Here is a 25,874-nt window from a genome sequence, read left to right on the forward strand (position 1 = left end):
AAAAGAGAGGGAGGGAGAGAGAGAGAGAGAGAGAGAGAGAGAGAGAGGCCATTTGGATGAATTGCAATTAAGTTTTCACAGCACATTAACGTTGGCCAAACAAACAGAGGAGCAGAGATTACCAAAGAGTTGAGAGAACACAGGTCAGCCTCAGTGCGGCATTGGCCTTGTTCACTGAGAGCCTTTCCCCCAGAGAGGGTCCCTGTTAAACGTGCCTGAGCTGTCAACAAGACAGAGGACATTAGCCGCTGCATAGAGCCCAGAACCCACCACGTGTGCACAAAGCCCAGAACCCACCACGTGTGCACAGAGCCCAGAACCCACCACATGTGCACAAAGCCCATAACCCACCACGTGTGCACAGAGCCCAGAACCCACCACATGTGCACAAAGCCCATAACCCACCACGTGTGCACAGACCCCAGAACCCACCACGTGTGCACAGACCCCAGAACCCACCACCTGTGCACAGAGCCCAGAACCCACCACGTGTGCACAGAGCCCAGAACCCACCACGTGTGCACAGAGCCCAGAACCCACCACGTGTGCACAGAGCCCAGAACCCACCACGTGTGCACAGACCCCAGAACCCACCACGTGTGCACAGAGCCCAGAACCCACCACGTGTGCACAGACCCCAGAACCCACCACGTGTGCACAGACCCCAGAACCCACCACGTGTGCACAGAGCCCAGAACCCACCACGTGTGCACAGAGCCCAGAACCCAGAACCTACCACGTGTGCACAGAGCCCAGAACCCACCACGTGTGCTTTCAACCTACAGGCTGCTAACTGCTAAGAACAGCGGCTTTCTAGGCCAAGCACTGCTAATCTTGTTTTCCCCCTCACAGTCTTGTTGCACATTCCCTCTAACTCTATGATGGCCGCTTTGCCCTTTCTGCCTCATTGTTACACAAAGTTATAAAAATGACTAATCAACGACTAAAACAATCTCCAAATCCTTCACGTCTGGATGGAAGTTTGACTTGTGTTTGACAGTGTAGAAGGGGCAGATTTGAAGGCATTGTTCCATGGAGGAACCCTTGACCCGTGCCTATTGTTTGGCTCTTTGCAGATAGGATCAGGGTCTATGACATCCTCTCCCGGCCTCACAGACAGAGACCGGCGGGGCGGTCGGGGGGGAGACAGAGACCAGCAGGGCGGGCGGGGGGAAGACAGAGACCAGCAGGGCGGGCGGGGGAAGACAGAGACCGGCAGGGCGGGCGGGGGGGAAGACAGAGACCAGCAGGGCGGGCGGGGGAAGACAGAGACCGGCAGGGCGGGCGGGGGGGAAGACAGAGACCAGCAGGGCGGGCGGGGGGGAAGACAGAGACCAGCAGGGCGGGCGGGGGAAGACAGAGACCGGCAGGGCGGGCGGGGGAAGACAGAGACCGGCAGGGCGGGCGGGGGGGAAGACAGAGACCAGCAGGGCGGGCGGGGGAAGACAGAGACCGGCAGGGCGGGTGGGGGGGAAGACAGAGACCAGCAGGGCGGGCGGGGGGAAGACAGAGACCGGCAGGGCGGGGGGGGGGAAGACAGAGACCGGCAGGGCGGGGGGGGGGGGGGGGAAGACAGAGACCGGCAGGGCGGGGGGGGGGGGGGGAAGGCAGAGACCAGCAGGGCGGGGGGGGGGGGGGGGAAGACAGAGACCGGCAGGGCGGGCGGGGGGAAGACAGAGACCGGCAGGGCGGGCGGGGGGAAGACAGAGACTGGCAGGGCGGGCGGGGGGAAGACAGAGACCAGCAGGGCGGGCGGGGGGGAAGACAGAGACCGGCGGGGGGGAAGACAGAGACCGACGGGGCAGTCGGGGGGAAGACAGAGACCGACGGGACGGGCGGGGGGGGGGGGGGGAGACAGAGACCGGCGGGGCGGGCGGGGGGGAAGGCAGAGGCAGCTTCGCGTCCTGAACAATACCTGCCTTGTGCTAATGGAGGTGTCATCTGGCACAGGGCTGATTAGTCAGCGATTACAGCCAGGCCTCAATTGCCGTGACAACTGCTGCAAACACAATGGGCCCTGATAGAGCCAGCTGTTTGGTCCTCTGCAATTAACCCTGCATCCCACTCGTCTCCGGCGGTGCGCTGCCTCTAATTGACTATTGGGCACACAAAGCAGGGGCTGTCGGCCAGACCCCCTGGACATCGCCCCCCCCGCCCCTCTGCCGAGGTAGAGATGATAATAATAGAGGTGTCCTGTGGACCGGGCTGCCAGTCAATCAAAGCCCCCAGCGCCCCCCCAGGAGCTTCCTGAGGAGAGAGAGAGAGCAGGGAGGAAGCACGTGTATGAGCCAGTGATCAACAGGGCAGAGCAGCCTCACAGGGGGCAGACATGTTGAATATGCCCTCAGCCAGATTACTAATCAATTCGAGTGCATGTGGGGGGGGGGGAGAGAACCCTGCTGCTTCCTTGATATCAGAAAAGCCATTTTTAGGAACACTCATCTCCCTCAGTTCATCTCAAGGTTGATTTCCTAAGCAACAACGCAGGAGAAAATGGAGGCAATTATTTGTCGGGCCTATGCTATCTATAATTGCGAAGATAAAAATCAAACCGCAGTGATTTCTCAGAGGATACGCCGGTCTGAATTCGCTGCTGCTTGTCTCATCATAATCATCAAACAAATGCGTCTTTGTAAGACAACGGAAATGTGTTCATGGCTAACCTTTCTCCGTCTTCTCCAAAGGCATTTGAATTGTTCACATCTATTATTGAAGAGGCTGACGTGTGGACTGTTTTTTTAACACGTTACTCTTTTTTTTTGACAAATATTGTAACTGTACGCTACTGTAGCTATCACATATTGTTAGCAGGTCAGACACTAAATTTCAGATGAAAAACTAGAACGACCGCACCACGGATATATGCCTCCGCCAACAAATGAGCAGTCAACATCCATGTCTGTCCAGACTTTGATGTTTGAGCCAAATGTCAATAAATTCCGTTACTGAGATATGGCATTACCGAGCTTGAAAATGGCGTTTATGAGGTCACAGTGACCTTGACCTTTGACCATCAAAATGTAATCAGTTCATCCTTGAGTCCAAGTGGACGTTGAGGCAGATTAGATTAAATTCCGTCAAGGCATTCCTGAGATATCACGTTAACAAGCATAAAACGAGCGGTCGTGATGTCACAGTAACCTTGAACTTTGACCAGCAAAATCAAATTAGTCCATCCTTCAAAGTCAAAGTGGACATTTGAGGCAAATTTGAAGAAATTCCGTGAAGGTGTTCTCGAGCTATGGTGTTAACGAGCTTGAAAATGGCATTCGTGAGGTCAGTGACCTTAACCTTTGTCCTTTGACCACCAAAATCGAATTAGTTCATCCTTGAGTACAAGTCGACATTTGTGCAAAATTGGAATTAATTCTGTCAAGGTGTTCCTGAGATATCGCGTTAAATAGCTTGGAAATGGGGTTTGTGAGGTCAGTGACCTTGAACTTTGACCTTTAACGACCAAAATCTAATCAGTTCATCCTTGAGTCCAAGTGGAGGTTTGAGGCAAATTTGATTAAATTCCGTCAAGGCGTTCCTGAGATATCACGTTAACGAGCATGAAATGAGCGGTCGTGAGGTCACAGTGACCTTTAACTTTGACCACCAAAACCTAATCAGTTCATCCTTGAGTTAAAGTGGACGTTTGAGGCAAATTCTAAGAAATTCCATGAAGGCGTTCCTGAGATATCGCGTTAACGAGCTTGAAAATGGTGTTCGAGAGGTCACAGTGACCTTGACCTTTGATCACCAAATCTAATCAGTTCATCCTTGCGTGCAAGTCGACATTTGAACCAAATTGGAAGAGGCGTTCCTGACCTGAGATATCGTGTTAACGAACTTGGGAATGGCTTTTGTGAGGTCACAGTGACCTTGAACTTTGACTTTTGACCACCAAAATCGAATCAGTTCATCCTTGAGTCCAAGACGATGTTTGAGGTAAATTTGATGAAATTCCGTCAAAGCATTCCTCAGATATCACGTTAACGAACATCGGATGGACGGACGGACATACAGATGTACGGACGTACAGACAACAGAATCCATAATGCCTCCGGCCTGGCTATCGCCGGCGGAGGCATAATAAAACATTTAATGAAACGAATCACAGCGAATAAAGGCAGTTGTTGGGTGACAGCATTTCGACAGGGGGCGCCATACTACAATCACATATTGGGCTTTTAAGCCGCCAACATGTTTCGCAAATAGCAAAGAGGATAATGAGAATGTTAAAGCAATCTGCACACTGATCCTTCACAGCCACACAGACATGGCACCATGTCAAAAATGGATTTAGTCATTAAAAGAGATAAAAGGGGAGAAAAAAACTTGGACATGACTCCCAAATCTAATCTTTTATTTCATTAAAGCCAATCTCATCTAAGATTTAATCAATCTATTTCCTGCACAAGCAGATGGAAGAAATACAAAATTGAGAGTCTAATTTGGGCTTCCTCCTCACAGTCTGCAGCATGCGGCCTTTTAACTAACCTGCAGTGCACAGTATGCTGAGACACAGATAAGGTCCACAGTTACAGAGAAGGATTACGATGTAGCAGAAGATCAGTTTCCACTGCTGTTTGGCTATTAATGATTTCATTTAATTCTCATGCACTGTCATATACGTGTGCCGCGCGATAGTGGACAATGTATACGATCGAAAAGGCTAATTAGATTTCTATTATATAGGTTTCCACCCAAGAAATATGAAATATTATACAACTAGGCTACTGTCGTGTTTACATTTTCTCGTTAGAATTTATCTCTAATGCCAGATGTTACTGAATCAGCCATGAAAATTAATTAGCTGGTTTGATGTGGCAACCTCATGCTCCTTCCAGACAGACCTGGCTTTTATGGGCTGTAGGGGAAATTACTGAGAATTGATTGATCCTGAAGGACTCCTCTGTACACATGGCCTAGCAGACAGAACACACAGACACACACACACACACACACACATGCAGACACTGACGCAGACACACACAAACACAGACATAGACGCAGACACACATAGACACAGACAGACACACACAGACACACAAAGATCCTGCTCACAACAGCTGATCCAAACATTCTGCCCTCCGGCTGAACCTGTCATCCTTTTTCTTCTGTAGCTAGTACAGTACATTGTTAACCAATAACCATTAAAACGTAAATAAGCGTTATATGTTTCTCAACTGAATACCAATCAGGAAAAACAGCGATAATGAAACACTCACCGTTATTCTATTTGAGTTATTTTGGATGCCAAGGAAGGCGGTACCCTGTCCCGCTCTTCATATACCGAGATTCCCATTTCCACTTCCTTGTTTGAATAGATGTGGTATAACGTTACGTTACTATGGAAACCACATGGAGTCAAAGGGGAGACATCTCAACCTTTGCAATAATGAGTTCAAAACGCACAATAGCCACATCCTCTGATTCAAAAAGCATTGAAATAACCAACTTGTGAATCTCATCTTGATCGTGAGCTGATCTTCTCTTTACAGGCCTCTTGCTCTTCCCCTCTCTCTTCAGTCTCTTTACCTCCTCTCTATATGTTTTGCCTTTCTCTGTGCTCTTCTCTTCTCTTGGCCTCATCCCCCTCTCTGTCTCCTCCGTCTCCCTCTCAGAGTAAGTGAGTTTCATCTGGGGTGCTTGCCGGGCGAAATCACCTCAGGGCGAACACTTTATTATCTGTAGTCAAAGCGTCACCACAAATACCATTCTACACACACAAGTGTCACTTTCCATTTGTCTGCACTCCGGCCGCATTAGCCGGGCCTAGCAAGCCCACAGCCTCGTCTGCAACACGGCCAGCATTAGCCGGGCCTAGCAAGCCCACAGCCTCGTCTGCAACACGGCCAGCATTAGCCGGGGCTAGCAAGCCCACAGCCTCGTCTGCAACACGGCCAGCAGAGGAAAGCTAACAGCGTGGGAATGCACACGTCCTGCATTCCTGCTCCATTACCACCACTGGCACCACCACAGCCGACCTGCTGCTCCTCTCGAGCTTTATTATCAGCACTGGCATTAGAATGAGTAGAGATAGCTTTAATAATGGTGTAAAGAAAATGGCACAGCAACATGTAACGCATCGTTTTTATCAGACAGCATACAAATAACCATTAGATATATAGCCACATTTGTCATTCCACATGTCTTTGTCTTGGTCATTTAACTTTAGGGCTAGGTACTGATTTCCCGATTCAATACGATTCCGGTCCCTATTCGACTCGATTTCCGATACGATACAATATCAATATTTCAGTTACAATACCAATTTTGCTTAGATATGAAAGAGATTCTCAAAGAATTAATGCTGTAAATTGTACAAGGAACGCTTTAACCTGGTGCATTATTAAAAATATTCATGTTTACAGATGTTTCATGAGATCTCATCGCATTAAGAACCAAACCACGCGAGTGTAACATGGTTAAAGATTCAAGCATCCACAGGAAAAGACATCATCATCATCATCATCATCATCATCATCATCATCATCATAAAAGGAGTAAGTGGGCTCTCTGTCTCCGTTTGTGTCTCTGTTTCAATTTTTGTCCCACTGATGTCACAATGTCTATGACATCATCAGTGATGTCCTGTAATTGTGATGTCACTGATGATGTCACAATGTCTATGACATCATCAGTGATGTCACTGAAGCAATTGCCTAGAGCAGGCGAGGCCACGCAGCAGCTGGGCAAGGCCGAAGTTGAGCAATTGTGCGGGAGTGCACTCCATGATGTGATCAGTAGGGCTGGGTATTGGCAAGGATCTCACGATACGATACGTATCACGCTACATGGGTCACGATACGATTGTATCACGATATATTGCGATGCGATACATATTGCGATATATTGCGATATTCTACAGAATTTACTCAAAATTAAATAATAGAGCTAAAGATACAACACACTGTGTACCACCCAGGTAGTGTAATAATACATCACTTTATACTGATAAGTTAGTGAACAAATTTAGTCAAAACTACTGAGTGTTGAGTGTTACTGAACGCTTCGATATGGGAAATATCGATACAGTATCGATTAGGGGTGGGAATCACCAGAGCAGAGAGGCCTGGCATGGCATCATGGCCTGCAAAAAAAAAAAAAAAAAAAAAAATTATATCGCGCGTCCAAGTATCGATACAGTATCGGGAAATAAAATATTGCGATATACGTATTGTCGTATGGATTATATTGCCCAGCCCTAGTGATCAGTGATGGTCACTCGGGCAATTGTGATGTCATCAGTGATGCGAAGTTGAGCAATTGTGTGCTGCATATGCCAATAGAGCAGGCGAGGCCACGCAGCAGCCGAGCTGCGTATGCGAGCCCGCGTATATTAAAAGTTATATTAAAAGGTCAATATTGGGATTTATGAATCAATATCAGTTCCTTCAAATGAATATAGATTCATAGAAAATAGATATTGATATATTGATTTTTTTTTTTTTTTTACGTAGGCAGCCCTATTTAACTTAGTGCTGCAGTGCATAGAATGTGTGGAGGAGAGCCAAACAGAAGAACCCCCATGGATTCAAAGATCAGTGTAGATGTTAACTACCGATGATTTAGCTGAGCGTCCCTGCTTGGCCTGCTCAAGCACCAGCAGTGGGTAGGCTAGTTAAGCAGCGGCCTGTGTGAGCCATGAAGGAATGCAGACCAGCAGCAGCCATGTCAGGCCTTTGTGGGACACCCATGCACCAAACAAACAGAGAAACTGGGGCAACATGTTTACCCCACACCACACACACACCACACACACACCACACACACACCACACACACCCCCCACACAACGCTTCACAAACAAAACAGTCAAACAAAAAGAGCTGCCTCTGTGTTTGTTCCCATAGCAAAAAAAAAGTATTTCAATGGGAAAAAAATAACGACCCTGAAAATTTCACACAGTGAACAGAGCCCATAGCCACGACCTCATTTCAAGCATGAGTTTCACCATGCTCTTTCCATTTGCAATAATTTATGGGGCTGGATGGGCAACATAATAGATTAGAAATGGGGGAAAAATGACTATATTCATCACAAAACTGTTCTCTGTTTAATAATCAAGTCTGGCCAAAGGGCAATGTGGTCGTACAGAGCGTGGTGCTAATCTCTACAGATGGGGGGAGAGACACCCCCCCACCCCCGCCACGGCCCGGCCCGTGGACTGCCTGTGATGAGCCAGCCCCCGGGCCTGCCTGCCTGGGCCACCCTCATTGTGCATACAGCATGGTCTAGAAAGCAGAGCTTTATCAGCAAATACCCCGAGTCAGCACAAGCAGCGGGGCGGTTATGCGTTGCGACTGGCACACCAGCCGATATTGTCATGTGCGATTAGGCCTGTGCTCATGAGCCTGTGAACTCATTCCTATGGCATCAAAGTCAACCCCGCCCCCCTACGCTTCTATCCCCGCCTCTCCCCCGCTGCCCTCGTCCCCTTCTCCACATCACAATATACCCCCATTGGCCGCTGTGAGAAGCTGTGCTCCAGTGCAAAGACATATAGAGTCAAAACACGGCACCAAGTCAGACTGGTTTGAGTTCCAAAACAAAAAGTCTTTGCTGCCTAATTAGCCCCTGTCTCCGTCCAGAGACAGTACAGGTCAGAGCTCGCTGATACACCAACATGCAGCGTTGTGCCAGTTGTTTTGTCTCAACAAACCTCTCCAGATGACAAGGCTGATAGAGGGACAAAGGGAGGCTCGCTAAAGAAACACACACAAACGGTGAGGCCAACTATGGGGAGACTTCAGGAAGAGGAAACAGAGAGTAAACCATCCAGAGATGAGCGAGAAAGAAAGAGAGAGAGAGAGAGAGAGAGAGAGAGCAGCACAGAACATGGAGCCAAGCAAACACATGGCAGCAGAAATCCTGACCTGAAAGATTGATGTCCTGACTGTCTTAAGATAATATGGCACACTATTTCCTCAAAGGGCTCCATGTAGAGCCAAGAGTGCGGCATTCACACTCAAACAGACCCAGTAACAACCCACACAGGTTCTGAGTAAAGGACCCTAGAGGTAGAGATTGTAGGAGCATACAGAGATAAGAGAGGAACCAGAGCAGTGAGCGGAGAAAGGGAGGGAGGAGGGGAGGCTGGGGGCGCAGGCTGCCTGGGCAGGCCTGTCAGACTGGAGGAAGCACTGGTGCACAGGCCTGCAGGTAAATGGAAGAAGAAAGGCGCCTGCAGGCTGCCTGAGGCAAGCCTGGGCCCTTCTGTTCTATCATTTAGGAGACAAGTCCTCCACTGATTCCCAATTAATATTTAACACTGCACAGACAACAAGGCACTCCGCTAGCTGCAGTACACATGCTGAGGAGAGGGGAGGAGAGGAGAAGAGAAGAGAGGAGAGGAGGGGAGGGGAGAGGAGAGGAGCGGAGGGGAGGGGAGAGGAGAGGAGAGGAGAGGAGAGGAGAGGAGAGGAGAGGAGAGGAGAGGAGAGGAGAGGAGAGGAGAGGAGAGGAGAGGAGAGGAGAGAATATCATCAACTGATTAGCTGTAAGGAGTCCGTTTTTCAATAAGATGAAAACAAATTTCAAATGATTTAACAACTTGTCAGGTAGGGAGCAGCATCGGCACATGTTTTGCTGTAAGAATTGTCTGTTAGGATTGTTGTGGGCTTGCAGATAATAATTGCAGATAATTAGATTAGTGACAATTTGTATTTTATATTTTGAAAGTCTTCAAAGGCTTAGATGCCCAGTAGGGTTCACTGAGTTAGACCTGGCAGCTGGGGTCAGCGAAAAACACACCAGCAATGCCACTCATCTGCCATTCTGAAACCTAAGATGGCAATCCATCATACATGAAGAAGGACCTCATCAGAAGAGCCAACCACACTAATTGTAGTCAAAGGTCCCACAGGAGCCATGGTTTCAACATGCTGCTGTGGACCTGTGGTCAGTTTGCACTCACGTGCTTTCCCGAACAAACCTTCCACATCTACACTATTAGAGTGGATTGAAAAACCACAACCAGGTTTTGGAATCAACAACCGGTGATGAATTAGGTACTGCTTCCTCATTGGTTGTAACCAAAACACCAATAAGCTCCTGGACAAACAAGCTTCTTAAGTATCTTAATTTATTTGAATTTGTTCACGCATAAATTCTCTTATAGCCCCTAGCAATGACACCGCAATCGACGTTTACCTTCAGTGCATTTCAATCATGGTGGAGAGCTTAAAAAACATTCTGAAGTGTGGGCCAACTTTACTGAAGCAGACAGAAATACAGCTAGATGCAATTTAAAAGATGTCATGTGTAAGGGAGGCAATACCAGCAATCTCATGAAACACTTGCAACTCCAGCGTGGTGTTATTTTGAAGCAGTGCAGTATTTTCACTGCTCGAGTCAAGTTTCTGCTGCTTATGTGTTTCCTCAAAATACCGGCTCGGCCTCATCCAGCAAGCTAACATGCCTCATAAAAATGAACAGGTCCACTAGTGTGAACCAGGTGTGAACTTAACAAATGAAACAGAGAGGCCAGCTCTTGCCCATGGTGGCAGTTTTTCATTCTCAATAGAGCACTGCCGGAATGAGTCCGGAAGTAGCATGTTGGATCCTCAGGGGAAAAGTGAATGGGGTTTTAGAATGGGGATTTCGCTTAATTGTATGAAATAAGGTTGTGGTTAACAAAAGTTTATGGGAGTGGTTATTTGTGTTCAGCGGGATAATCTTCACAAATGTGAATCACTTTTATGACTTTTGAAACATAAATGTGTGTGTTTTTTACGCGATTTTCGGAAAATGCTTTCAAAGTCATAAAAGTGATTCAGGTTTGTGAAGCTTATCCTGCGGAACACAAATTACCATTCCCATAAACTTTTGTTAACCACAGCCCTTATTTTATGCATAAAGTCCCCATTCTAAAACCCCATTGACTTTTCCCCGTAGGATCCAGGAAGTCTGGGACTTCTGCCTTCCGACTACAAAAATACGTCATCCCTGCGGTACTCTATTTCCATAGATACTAGTCAAACTGTAGCAGGTTTGCTTGAGTGGTAGTTATATCCAACTCCCAATACCTTCACAAAGTGCAGAGTTTCATTATTAAACTCTATAAACTATGAGTTAATGTATCTGGTTTTGGAAACAATGTTACCTCATGCTCGCTGCATAATAATATTTAAAAATACTACTTATTATACCATCAAATATGTTGCTTTTTTTTTTAGTTACGAAGCAGAGTACTGGATGCAAAGTGAGTTTTGAAATCTCAGCATCTGGCCATGTAATGGTTGAGTCATTGTTATTGATCAACAACCCTATCAGCCCCAGCAGATATATCATTTTGTGCTTTGGGCCAGTAAAAATCTGACTTATTGCACTGTTAATGTTTTTGTGCTTTAGGGAGATGACCATGGCCCTCAACTCCAATTACCAACCCTCCTCCAGGGACACAGTAGCAAACAGCGTGCAGACTGCTTGGGACCAGGTTGGGGAAAAAACACCTGACATCACCAATGTATCAAAGGTAGCTAAGCACTAATTAGTGATGCAAGCATAAGGATCACTACCCTACAGTCACACCTAACCCTACAAAGTCCCAACAGTGCCTGTCCTTAAACAACCTTCACATGTTTTAAAACCAAGAAAAGTAGTGGGAAAAAGCAGTCAAAGTATACACTGAAAGAAAAACAAAAATAAAAATCTCTAAAGCACCAAACAAGATTGTGGTGTTTTTGCACACCTAATTTATAAGACAACAATACATTAAGCAAGCTTTGTTTAGTGGATATACATCTAAAAAAAATTAGAATTATCGATTTAAATGAGTTAAAATTTGTTCTTGCTCTCGGTGGACTGAACAGCCAGCAGTTGTATTTGACAAGATACAGTATTTAGGTATTTCTTCCTAAATATCCAACATTTGCCGAGTTCAAATGTTGAATCATAACAAGATTGTTTTAGGATATTATTTGTAATGAAGACAGCACTCTTAACTGTAAGGCCAACCATCGTGCCAGGAAGACGCGGCGCCTCCTGAATGCCTCTCGATGCGAGCCCGCTGTGGGCTCAGCTCAGATATGGCACAGGCCATCGTGTCATTTCCTGTGGGACAGCAAGGGACTGTGGACACTCCCTGCCACCCCCTCCCTTCCGCCCCGCCCACCCCACAGCCCACCCCCACTCTCTGGCAGCCAAGGAGCAAGGGTGTTGCTGCCTTGCACCTGGGACGTCCAAATGCCAGCTCAGAGGCTTTGGAAGCGGGAACCTGTATTTCAACCCAAGTCCCACTGTGACCCAAAGTAAAGCAGAGCCCCTCTTCCTAGAGCTCACCTCCCAAGGCAATAAGATTGCTGCGCCCCCCCGTGTTCAAAGCAGAAGGCAGAGGGGCAGAGGGAAGGCATGGCTCTGTGGGACGCCACCAGCCGGAAATGATCCTCTGTGTGCCAGCGCTGAGACACCAGCATGACAGAGTAGGCTGTGACTGTGGTACGTATGAGGTAAGGCTGATAAAACATTATTCCAGCCAGGGCTGTCGCATTTTTTTTTTATAATAATAAATAAATAAATAAAGCGGATATTACCAAACTGTCAATTTTGTATTTTGCAATACATCGGTGTGACGAAAGTGTGGCTGTACAAAACCTGCCGATTCTCACACAACTGCGGGTGCATTATGGAGGTGTCCAGGAGGAGGCAGGCCATGGATGGGAAGGCTGTCAATCACCTTTCACCATAAAAAAGACCCTGTGACCTCTGCTTCCCTTCCACAGTGTGGGGAATAATGACAGCCTCGGTGGGCGCTCTGTGGAATTCCAAATGGGAGTTAGAAACGAGGTAGTTCAATCAGTGGGAAAAGGTCAAGTGCATGCAGATCCCTCTCTCTCTCTCTCTCTCTCTCTCTCTACCTCTCTCTCCCTCCCTCCCTTCCCTCTTCCTCCATTCCTTTTCCCCCAGTTCCACTTTACCCCCCACAGCCCCACCCCCCACAGCCCCCGCATCCAGGGCTCCGAGGCAATCAGGGTAAAGGTTGTTATTCTGCCGCTACTCGTGACCACATTTAAATATTTCGACAGAAAACGCTCCCCTTTTTCTCCACATAACAGCCCGTCGGAGCGCTGTATGTGCTGCAATTTGATATGGACGGCTAATTCCATAGTTATGTCTCGCAGCGGCTCAGACAACAGCGCAGGAGGAGCAGCTAGAGGTCAGGGAGAGCATTACGCCCTCTCTCACTGGCTGGGCAGCTTATAGGAAGAGAAGGTCCGAGAAGCAAAAGCAAACTAATGGCTCCGGCGGCTCTGCCTGCAGAGGCACAGGGCTATTAGGAAAACTACAATCCCCAGGTGAAGCCTGTGTCATGTCCGGAGGCGGTGTGTGACAAGGCCAGCTTGTCTCTGTCGATCAGGCTGGAAAGAGGGCAGAACTTAGCCTGACATAGCGTGAACCCGGGACATCGGGCCTTCTGGGACCTTTTCATCTACACCTGTCTGATTGGCACCTCAGGCCTGCTGGATGGTGCCACAGAGGCGTATGGTTGTGCACATGTGTGTGTTTGTGCGTGTATGTTGGAGCCAGGCACGAGGAGGCATGAGGGAACACCCAGATTGGGCCCAAAGTCTGATCCAATCTCACGGCAAATATGGGAGTGGCGGTGAAATGTGTGGTTAACGAGGGCAGAACCTACACTGGGCCCGGATAAAGAGCAACACAAACGTGCACACCCAATGTGACACCTCCATTCCCACTCTTAAAGAATCTGCCAAACGTAACTGTCAAGTAATGAATAAACAAATTAAATCCCACTGAAATCTGAAAATATATTATTCTGGAAATAGCCGGACCAAAATAACCCGTCAACCAGTGAGTTGAGCAGCTCTGGACCTGTTATTCTTTAGTTGACATGTGGCAGAGTAATTGCTGTCTGGGGCAGGGAGGAGGTAGTGCAGCAGTGGGGGCCTCCTGTCCAGCCATCTCAGTGTTACTCTTCACTGCCGCACCTCCCTCTCCCCCCCAGAGGAGGAGGGCTGTTCCTCTCACCCCTGCTCCACCCCTGCTCCCCGGAACCTCAGCCAGGGATGGGTAGAGAGAGAGGGAGGTCGCGGTGGACGAGGGTGGCCGGGGTCCGTGGCATCCATTCACCCCCTGTCCCCCTGCCAGGGCCTTTCTCTCTCATCTGTCTGGAAGGGTGCCCTCTCTCCGGGGCACTACGCGATGAGAGGCCCTGGCTCCGCTGCCGTCTCTGCCTTTCATGTCTCCATCTAGGGCAGCGGTAAGAGAGACGTGGAGGAGAGGACGAAGGAGGGGGCAAGCTACAAATGTCACCCATAAGGGGGGATTTAATTAAAAATGACAGGAGCTGGCGCTGGAGAGTGCAGCCGCATACGCGGGGAATTTGGGCGCAGTGAAAGCAAGTGCCTATGATTTATAATTCAAGTAATGCTCTGCACTCCTTTTAATTCCACGGCCAAAGAAAAAAATATCAAAAGGCCGCCCCTGTGAGGCTAATCCAATATGATATTTTTAAGGGCAGGCGGTCAATGGCTTTTTGAAAAGCCAGCTTCTCCATCTCTCTCTCTCTCTCTCTCTCTCTCTCCTCCACTTGTCTGTCTTTCCCCATCTCCCTCTGCCGCTCCCTCGCTTCTCTCCCCTACACCCCCCTCCCGCCCCCCAGCCCAGACAGAGAGCGGGGCTGTGATAATGGAAACATCCCGCTCTCTCCGCCTCCCGTTCCTCCCGCTAAGCTCTGTGCGCTTGGGGGAAATTGATTGTCTGGCGAGCCGATCTGAACGCTTCCAGCTGATGGTAGAGCCAGTTAAGTCCTTTTTTATTGAGGGTATGAGGGATTTTTAATGGGAGTCGCATCAATGAACTGTGCAGCCTCTCGGCATCTGCATGCGGGGGCTTTTCTAAACCCCCCCCCCCCCCCCCTCCCCCTTATCATCCCCACCGCGCTGCCACTTCCCAGCCCCCATCCCCAGCACCCCCCCCCCCCCCAACTACTTTTGTGCAGAGGACAGCAGATGCAAATGACACAGCTCACCTCTACTGCACTGCCAGGTAAGCCCCCTCCCATGCTCTCTCTCTCTCTCTCTCTCTCTCTCTCTCTCTCTCTCTCTCTCTCTCTCTCTCTCTCTCTCTCTCTCTCTCTCTCTCTCTCTCTCTCTCTCTCTCTCTCTCTCTCTCTCTCTCTCTCTCTCTCTCTCTATCTTTGAGGAGTGTATTCTGGTCGTCAGCCTCCTGTTGAGAACCCGGGTCACCTTACCCGCAACCCGCCTTCCATCTTGGCACAAACTGGGCTGCGAATGATCAATCATGGGGACCTGCTCAGCATGGTGACCTGAGCGTGCCCACTTCCAGCAGCCAAACCCAATGTGCGCCTTTCCGCACCCCTTCTGGGCCCGGATGAACAATCGCCTTATTGAGGCCAAGAGCGGCAGTGATGGAAATCCAACACTTGCGCCTCCCCAAGGACAGAAAGGAGCCTATTATGTTCAAACATACTCATTATGAACCGCGAGTCAGTGGCCGTGCTAATCTTTCAATCAAAGGGTTTAACAGGTGGAGAGAGGGAGAGAGAGAGAGAGAGAGAGAGAGGGAGGGAGAGAAAGAGAGGTGGGAGTCAGTAAGGGGGAGGGCAAGGGGAGACTGGAGACTGTTCTTTTTCTCTATTGATTTGAGTCCTGACTCCCACTGGCTGCTCCTCAATAAAAGACCCTGAGAGGAAGTGGGCTAATCCTGGAAGGAATTGGAAGGAGGGAATCGATTAAGACGGCTATTGAGAACGCCCTCCATTTTTCTCTCCCTCTCTCCATCTTTACCTTCTGTAGTTATATTTCGTACAGTTCCTCTTGGTCCTCACTCTCACATCACCTCTCTGAAACCTCGTCAGTGAGCCTGGCTTGACCCGCACTCAGCTACCTCAAGCTGCCCCTTCCAAACTAACCCTTTAGTTCTCACTCTCTCTCTCTCTCGCAACCTTGTTCTCTATGTGACTCTCACCTCCTCTGTAGGAGCTTATGGGAGCACGATGTTAAGCTGAGAAGCAGCTGAGAAGGTCCTTCATTTCCTCCCCCAGAGCCAATCAGAGCCTCTTTCCTCTCACCTTTTGCTGTGCTGGTTTCAGACCTGATACAATGTCCCAGTGATGAAGCAGCAGCACTAAGCCTCTCTAAGCTGAGGTAGAAACTGCTAGGTTAGTGCTCTTCTGCTCTCCCTATGCCATTCCTCTTCATCAGCTTGAGGTAGCTAGTAGGCCACGTAAACAAAGGCCACTAAAGAGCAGCAGCGTTCTAGAAGGAGAAAAGACTTCGCCCCCCCTCGTCACAAAACGCACTCTCACTGTTAAAGGCTAATCCAAAACGCTTCAAGGAAATTAGGGAGAAATTCACCTTCCAGACGCCTGACTGTTCCAGCTCCGGCTCGCCTGAATCCCAGGCTGGTTAGAACTAGTTTTGCCAGCTCTGTAGCGGTTTTCAACCCTGGCGCATCTCTGTCCCTTTACACCATTTTGTGAGTGGACAGAGGGTTGTGCTCTGGGAGCAAACAGAGCAGCTGTCATGCTTTACAGGCGGCCGGCACGGCCAGGGCCAGACACTGTAAATGTTTACAGACCCTCAGGGTCACCCAGGGCCAGTGAGGCACGTTAAACACTGTCTGTTCAGCCCTGTTGCCACGACTGCACAATCAGCACGGCTAAACAGCCCCCTTCACAATGAGTAGCCAAACAACACGGCAATCCAAGGTCTAAGTGCAGAGCGAATGAAACTGTTTAGAATTCCTCGGAGTATAGCGAGGGGAACACAGTGACAAACAACTGAAACCGGAAAGTCCATTTTCTTTCACTTATTCACAGTCGGGGTTAACTATGCGTTTCCATCCTTCACCATGACTGATAGATTCAGCACAACGGACCAACACAAGCCTCTTCTCATTCCTGAACTTTTCAGCGGATCGACCTCCTGACCTCCGTGGCTCCGCGTCGCTTTGTGAACTCACATTTTCGTCCCAGGGCTTGCGGTGGCTCCAGGGTCTTGCTGGCACACAGCGGGTGCTGGGGTGGAGGGTTCTGCCTCCTCTGCAGACAGGCCAGCATGGCGAGGTGCGCACAGTACGACAGCCGGGGGAGCGCTGCGGCCAACCTGCCGGGGAAAAGGAGTGGGAGAGAAGGAAAAGAAAAAGAAAGAACGTGAGTGAGTGAGTCAGTGAGTGAGTCAGTGAGTGGGTCAGTGAGTGAGTGAGTGAGTGAGTCAGTGAGTGAGTGAGTGAGTGAGTCAGTGAGTGAGTCAGTCAGTCAGTGAGTCAGTGAGTGAGTCAGTGAGTGAGTCAGTGAGTCAGTGAGTGAGTCAGTGAGTGAGTGAGTCAGTGGGTGAGTGAGTGAGTGAGTTAAGCCGGATGATTCCAGGTCAAAGCTCCGAGGCCGTGTCCGGTAAGCCGGTGGGAGCTGGCTCTGGGCTGGATGAGCTCGCTTTCTCACCCAGGATTTAATTGGGGAAGAACGCCTCCAGCTGCCTGCCTCGCAGCTCGGCGTGCTGAATGATAAACACACACCTGCACCCGGGGCAGCACAGTGGAGAGCGCTTCAGAGCACAGTCCAGGCCACACTCTCTCTCTCTCTGCAGCTTCAAACAGCACATCCACACAGCCATTCAACCCCATCTGCTGTCTGTGGGGGGAAAGCAACGTCCTAAAAACAAACACACACGTGCGTGCATGCACACACACAGAAACTACCAGCACTCAGGCACATTCCTTCCAGGCTAGTAGTGTATATGTACGTGGTGATTGATGGCGTTATCTATGGACAGCAAAAAAATGGTAATGCTGAGAAAACAGCAGTCTGTCTGCTACAACTTAACATGCAACAGCTCTGGGGGACTGTCAGGAAGGGCCTGGGGGAGCGAGCGGTGTGTGGATATATGTGTCGCTGCGTGCTGTACCGTATGGCACATGTGTCTGTGTCTGTGTGTGTGCGTGTGTGCACATCGGTGTGTGTGAGCAAACGCTGATGGGTTGGGAGGGGGAGAGTGCCAAGCGTACATCAGGGCTCGTGACGGCACTAATCAATCTCCCTCTAGGCCATAAATCTCCAGCTCTGCACCCGCTCCCTTTCCCCCACAGCCACCTTCACTCAGGAGGAGCAGCCATGGAGTCGCTGCCAGCTTCCTCTCAAAAAGCCCATCAGAGCCCGAGTGGAGACACAGGACACAGTTATGTGTTGAGGGGAAAAAAACTCACTTCCTCACTATAGGGCCGGTGAACATGGTCTCGCAGAAGTCTATCAAGTATCACGCTTTTCAAGGCAAAGTCATGTGTCGCAATTCAATTACAGCCGGTATGATGGAAGATCTCCTTCATCAGCAACATACCAGTGTCACATAGCACAATGATGACTGATTACCAAGTCTTCTGGTTGAATTAGCGGCCATGGCCAGATGAGAGCACAGCTAAAGCAAAAGCATTTAGCCACAGAATGTGTCTTTATGCGATAAGGATCGAGATTCACTTAGCACTTCGCTACACTTAGCAGATACCGTTTGGTTTCCAGGAGAGAGAAAAAATGCACTTAAGTGTACTGTACTGTATATAACACACTTACTGTACTGTATAGTGTATATAAGTGCATCAGAAGCCCACTCCCACGTAAAAAGCATTGCCGTCTCTGTAGAAAGCATTGCTGCCTTAATCCTAGCTCTGTGTGACTTTGAGTCTCTTGTCCAGAATGCATCGATATGAAACACTATCATTTCCATCTGGGCCGGTCTCCTCCCATATTAAAACAAAGAACAGAGGCGAATATTTCATCTGTGCTGTCAGCGCCAGCGTCTCCTGCCATGATGCGTGGCGGATTATTGAAAAATGATTTCTCATGTGCCTGTCAGAGGCTTGTCCCCCGTTATTTATTTTCTCGCTGAATCACTAAATGAACATTTAGCCACCTGCCATCAGTCCATTACTTAGTTTTATAGATGATCATTTTAATATGAAAGAAAGCAATTACAATGATTAGGAGTTCAATGAATGGCAGAGCATAAAGATCCAGGTCCGACTGTATTCTCACTCATTTAGGAGGGAATACAGCAAAGCATCGATTACAAGGGAGAGATCATCAAAATTGTAAACCACTAATAAAAGCATTCAATCAAACTCGCCATTACAAATGTCACAAATTGTTCCAGAAACACTTTAAATGACCAAGGTGGAAAACATTAAAGAGAGAAGTTTTAGGCCCTAAAACTTATCTCTTTAATGTCTCTTTTAATGTTCAGGGGATGTAAGTTCAGTTGTTAAGTTTTTAACAGGATCAAAGAATCTACCTCCTTCAAAAGTAATGTGTTGCAACAACAATCATTTTGTAAATGTGGCAGGTTGTTACTCATTCAAGTAGTTAGTGAATTTAGTTTGATGAATCAACTTGAATAATCTGACTTTGAACAACAAAAACATCTTCTGGAAAAAGAAAAAAACTTTTCAGCAAAGAAAAAGCGAGATCCTGCTAGTATTATGGTGCTTTGATTTGTTCATTTTTCCTTCTTTTGTGTTTACTTGTTTGGGGGGGAAAGTATATTGATTGCTGATGATGTCCTTGCCATGACTTTTTATATTCTGCACCTGGTATACTCTAATATATAATGCTTGACTTATGAAGACTAGGAAATAAGAGTTTTTGGATCCCAGTTTAAAAGAAAGCCTACAGTGGGCAAAATAATGATCAACTTTCTCTGCCATTCTTTTAGTTGCACTGTATGAGCGGTGCAAAATATGACTAAAATACATAGTCCTGTATGGACAGACTGAATGAGATCAAACGCAGGTTTCCTGTACCATGCATTGCCCTGACTAATAATTCCATATTTTGTTAATTTAAAATATTTTCACAAAACATTGCCATAATGTGAAATTTGACCGCGAACCCAAAGGCATGTATCAAACACTTAGCACTCCAAGTCAAACATATATATTTTTTCAAGCTTGTCAGAAGTGCAATGAAACATTATTTTTGGACAAACCTGAGAGTTTGAAAATATTATATTCGCTGATAAAAAATAAAATCAATGGGACCTTTCTATTCAGAATTTCTTGTTAATTCCACAATCCCCCCCCCCCCCCCCCCCCCCCTCACACACACACACACACACACACACACACACCCCACAGATGGAAAGAGAGGGGCACTCTATTTGTCGCCAGGTGCTTGAGAGAAAAAGGTGTCTGGCAGTGCCATTTCCTCTCACACACAGGCGGGCCTGGCCCAAACACACTGCCACTTTGAGCTCATTACTGCCTATTCACATCACCCTCCTCTGTGTCCTCTCTGTGAGGACACTCATTCCACAACAAGGCCTCCCTCACAGCCCATTTGCTCAAAGATAGTGTGGCTGAGGGAGAGAGGAAGGGGACACCGGGCGTAGTTAAGAGACTAAAAACTAGGCGCATGGGGGATGCCTCCACAGTTTCCCCCCTCTCTGAAATGAAAGACAATGGCGTAACTAGCCTCCATTTCTCTCCATTTGCTGCTCACCAAATGTATTCCGAGGCATTATACTTCACTGAAAGAGAGACCACTTTTTTCAATTCAATTTCGAGAAGCAATTTTCTCCTCTTATTGCCTTTAAGAGAGAGGGAGAAGGAGCAAGTCTTTGGCTTGTTTGTCATGCTCCTCTCCTCTCCTCCTGTCGGGTTATTGTGGTCTTTGGCAGATGTCCATCGGTGGCAGGAAATGATCTCCGGGCTAAAACCCTCGGTGACCCGTCCCTCCAGCTGTCTGCTGAGATCACGCCGAGGTCAATCCCCACCAAGGTGCTGGAGGAGGCGTGCGAGTGCGTCCACACAACACTCTAAAAACCCACCTGCACAGCGCTCACTCATCAAATCCACTCACAGGTCTCCTATTACACCAATGTGAGGGATATCTCCAAAGCCAGCATGTCTATTGGCTCTTTCCCGTTCTGCTAACTCTGCTGCAGGGTTTGGAACGGGGGCGGGAGATCAGTCCCAGGAGACGAGGGAATAAGCTGGAATCAGGAGGCGGTGGGCTTGGCAGAGGCTATTTCTTAGTTAAAAGGTTCTTAAACTACAGAGGAGATCAGAGGAGATGGCTCCCTGCACCCAAAGCCTTCTGCCCAGATAAGCATCCCGCCAACTTCGGGGGGTAAGGGGGTGGTCATGGCTGAGTAGATGGAGTGTGTGTGTGTGTGTGTGTGTGTGTGTGTGTGTGTGTGTGTGTGTGTGTGTGTGTGTGTGTGTGTGTGTGTGTGTGTGTGTGTGTGTGTGTGTGTGTTTTGCACGGCACATGTGCATTTGTGTGCGAAATAAAAAAGAGTGAGAGAGGATAGTGTCCCTCAGAGGTTTTCACAGTGGTCCCATCATCAAGCTTAGATTGAGGCTTGAGGGCATCCGGGTAGTGTAGCGGTAGATTCCCTGCCTACCAACACGAGGGTCGCAGGTTCGTATCCACGTGTTACCTCCGGCTTGGTCGGGCGTCCATACAGGCACGATTGGCTGTGCCTGAGGGTGGGAAGCCGGATGCGGGTATGTGTCCTGGTCGCTGCACTAGCGCCTCCTCTGGTTGGTCGGGGCACCTGTTTGGGGTGGAAGGGAACTGATGGGAATAGCGTCTAGTGTGATCCTCAAACGTGCTACGCCCTCCCCGTCAGGTGAAAAGAAGCGGCTGGCAACTGTGCATGTGTCCGAGGAAGCATGGTGCTAGTCTCGGCTCTCCCCAAATCGGCAGAGGGTGGAGCAGCGACCGGGGCAGCCAATAGGGCAGCATGGGGATAAATTGGCCAAAGTATATTTGGTGATAAAATGGGGGGGGGAAATCAGAAAAAAATAAAATAAATGGGGCTTGACTATATTTGGTTAACGTGTCTCCAGTGAACCCCCAGGCCCCAAAGCCCACCCCATGCTGTAGGAGCAGCCATGGTCTGAGAGCCTGGCAGACAGCCTGCACAATGAACTGGGGCGGGGCTTCGACCTAATTGAATAGTGACCCTGCCGCCTCACTGTGGGACGCCCCATGCAGCGCTTTTAACAAGCTGCTGTGTCTCCCCTCTTAATAAGCCCAAACAAGTTAATCCAATCGACACACTCAAACCCTTTCTCTGTCTTTAACAAGGCACTGCCTCTACCCCTGTAATCCCCCAGCTCCCCCTGCTCCGTCACCACCGTCACATGAATGGAGGGAGAGTGAAAGACCCCATTAGGAAGGACTGGCAGTATAAACCCCTTCGGCTCTGCACTTCAACACATCCACACTAAATAATTTGCACTCATACTGTATATATATGTATAGTTATACACACACACACACACACACACACACACACACACACACACACACGCACACACACACACACACACACACACACGCACACACACACACACACACACGATAGAAAACTGGTGTATGTCGGCCAGGGCGCACAATGAGAGGGTTATGTAGACAGGCCTTAATCCAGCCAGACGCACAGAAAAACGACAGAGGCTCCCACAAACACCAACACACAGCAACGCACAAACACCAACACACAGCAACGCACAAACACCAACACACAGCAGCACACAAACACTAACACACAGCAGCACACAAACACCAACACACAGCAACGCACAAACACCAACACACAGCAACGCACAAACACCAACACACAGCAACGCACAAACACCAACACACAGCAGCACACAAACACCAACACACAGCAGCGCACAAACACCAACACACAGCAGCACACAAACAGGAATTCTGAGGGGACATTTGCCGACAGCCACGCACTGTGGGACATAAGAAAGGCATTGTGAACAAACCCTCCCAGCTCCACAAACAAGAGCCTCTGATTCCCTAACAATACAAGCCCCTGGACGCACTCTCACCCACCAGCTCCTAACAATACGAGCCCCTGGACGCACTCACCCACCAGCTCCGCACAACCTCACACCACCCAGCACAATAAATAACCTGCACAACAAAAGGCCATTGTGTGTAAAAGCCCACAGTTCAGGCATTACTGCCATGATATACAGTGTTGCAATAACATATTGGCAGCAGAGTTCTATACCTACTGTGCACTGTGTCACTGTGGGCTTATACAGCCCGAGTATGTTCACTCTACAGTCATATAGTTTTATACCTACTGTGCACTGTGTCACTGTGGGCTGTCACAGCCCGGGCATGTTCACTCTACAGTCATATTCATAAGAGCTTTATCCGCAGATGAAGGACATCTTGGCAAAAACATTCAGCTGTTGGTTTCCATATTCCAGTCAGCTTCGATAGCTTCACCCATGGGATGAAGGGTGAGGAATGTCTGGCAGTCCAATAGCACTGAGTAGTCTGTCATCTCTAATCAACAACACGCCTGCCTAGACTCATGTCAACCCTGTTATAGCAATGAGGACTAATTGACTTCACGGCCAACTGCAGCATCTTCGTGCTGGGCTAGGTTTCATTAATAAAGGGCACAGAAGTCTGAGTGAACCATTATGGATGTGAAGCAACCACATTCAATATAACGCTATCAGGCAACTATAAAGTCCAGCAAATGTCATATCATCATCATCATCATCATCATCATCATCATCATCATCAAATTGAGTAAGTGGGCTCTGTCTGTCTGCGATTTTGGTCACGATTTTAGTCTCACATTGTGAGATTTGTGAAGATTTTGCTCAGTACTGATGTCACTGATGTCACATTGACATCATCAGTCAATGTGCGGACTCTACTTTTCTCACACTACTGATCACTCACTGACGTCATCAGTGATGCAAAGTTGAGCAATTGTGCGCTGAGCGATATCATTCGAGCACTCCATGATGTGATCAGTGATGGTCACTTGAGCAATTGTGATGTCATCAGTGAGTGATGTCATCAGTGATGTGAAGTTGTACTATTGTGCACCGCGCATGCCAATAGAGCAGGCGAGGCCACGCAACAGCTGAGCTGCGTATGCGAGCGCGCGCAGTGGGCGGGCCGCAGGGCGACGGGCGAGCCCGGGAATCGAGCGTGCGTATCGTGGCCGAACCCAGGTTATCGAGCGCGTGAGATTTCTAGTAATGTACAAGTCCGAATTTGGATCTGCAAAAGCAAACTCAACTTTGATGGATCTATTACAAATACTGGGATGACGATATTCAACGTCCTGAGAATAATTGAGAATATATCCGAGGAGCGCTTACAACGTGACTGAGCCCCAGCGGTCCTGCTCATGTCCAGTGATGGGCTTTGAGCAATGAGAGCACGAGGTAAGGTTGTCAGACAGGCCACAGGGGACACACACACTCTTTCTCCTCTTATTGCTGTGGCCTTTGTTGTATTGTTTTGCCAGCTAGCAGCAGCAGTTGTAATCTCAGTCTCGGCGGGACAAGGTAATATGTGGCTTACCTGTGGCACTGAGCATATTTCCTCCTCTATTCCCCCCTTTTCTCCCAATTGTTCTTGGCCAATTTCCCCTGTCTAAGCGGTCCGGGTCGTTGCTCCACCCCCTCTGCTGATCTGGGGAGTGTGTAGACTCTCACATGGCTCCTCGGATACATGTGGTGTCACCAGCAGCCGCTTCTTTTCACCTGACAGCGAGGAGTTTCACCAGGAGGACGTAGCGCGTGCGTGCGGAGGAACACGTTATTCGCCCCAGTTCCCCTCCCCTCTGAACTGGCGCCCCGACCGACCAGAGGAGGTGCTAGTGCAGCGACCAGGACACATACCCTTGTCCGGCTTCCCACTCTCAGACCCCCTTGTGTCTGTAGGGACGGCTGACCAAGCCGGTGGTAAAAAAAAAGGGGGGCGTAAACCTGCGGCCCTCGTGTTGGTAGGTGAGGGAATAGAGTGATACACCACCCAGGTGCCCTGTATTTCCTCCTCTTGACATGACAGAGGCACTGCAAAAAATGTCTGAATAAGTCATTAGTCAGTTTTGTAAAAAATAAATACCGTATTTACTGTATATAATATTATTATCCTAAGATGAGCAACACTATCTTAAAATAATGCAGATCACGTTTTTTCAAGACAATGTCAATTGATTCAAGATCATTCTTGAAACTATTATAATTCTCAAAGCAGATTCTTTCACTCTTTATTCTATTTTAAGAAACTAAAGATGTCTGAATAACAATCATCTTGACTGCATGTTAAGATCAGTGTTTTTCATTTGTTGAGGAATTGCTCTGATAACCGTCGACAAAACCGACAAACCGTCCAAGTAGGATTTAAAACTTCCAAACATAAACACACAACCACCACACCAAGTTCAGCCAAATTCATCAAATCAGCTGTGTGTTTCTTGGTTTTCATGAAGCGATTTATATCTTCTCGGTCAACCTTATTCCACACTGTTTGTAAAGCATGGTCTACATTCTTTTGAGAAAGGCGAGATATAACAGAATTTCTTATCCCAATGTGACACAATCCTTGTCACTGACAGGTCCATTCATGGCTTACCACAGCAACAACAAAACAAGGGCTCTTTTTTAACCTCTAACCATCCTATCGTGGCTGACTTGAATATTCAAACAGTGTTCATTGTCTTTGACTGTTTTGTTCATTGTTTGTTTGTGCCGTCATTCCTCAGCCTGGCTCCTGAACTTCAAAGAAAGGCTTATGTCAATTTATGACGAAACGGAGCAAGACCGAGAGCAAGTGAGAGTGAGGGAGAGCGAGAGAGGCCTTCACGCAAAATGCCTCGGCCTCCAAACGCATGGTTATTAATGGGTGTTCAATAAATCAATGGAATATAATTAAATTCAAACAATGTGATTTCTTCTCCTCACTTGAAGCCTGACTCTCAACATCACTCTCTGCGGGGCCTAAGGTGACCCCAATTCCCATGGTCCAAAGGACAACTCAAGCGTCTTTCACCGGAGGCTGTCACAGATCCAATACTCAGTCATGCATAACATTAGTGTGTTGTGGAGCCCACAAGGCAATCAAACAGTGCA

The 25,874-nt window shown here is 48.3% G+C and overlaps 1 protein-coding gene across 1 annotated transcript in view; it reads right to left on the reverse strand.

Moving 5' to 3' along the window:
* Nucleotides 1–25,874, reverse strand: part of fam222aa (family with sequence similarity 222 member Aa) — a gene marked incomplete at its 3' end in the record, with an annotated part of 54,038 nt that overhangs the window by 7,043 nt on the left and 21,121 nt on the right. The window contains exon 2 of the mRNA XM_083644305.1: nt 16,938–17,080. Within this exon, the coding sequence (XP_083500431.1) occupies nt 16,938–17,034 (97 nt within the window). The 5' untranslated portion in view covers nt 17,035–17,080. The remainder of the gene's footprint in view (nt 1–16,937; nt 17,081–25,874) is intronic.

Source organism: Poromitra crassiceps (assembly GCF_964638095.1).
Source record: "Poromitra crassiceps genome assembly, chromosome: 10".
Lineage (NCBI taxonomy): Eukaryota > Metazoa > Chordata > Actinopteri > Beryciformes > Melamphaidae > Poromitra > Poromitra crassiceps.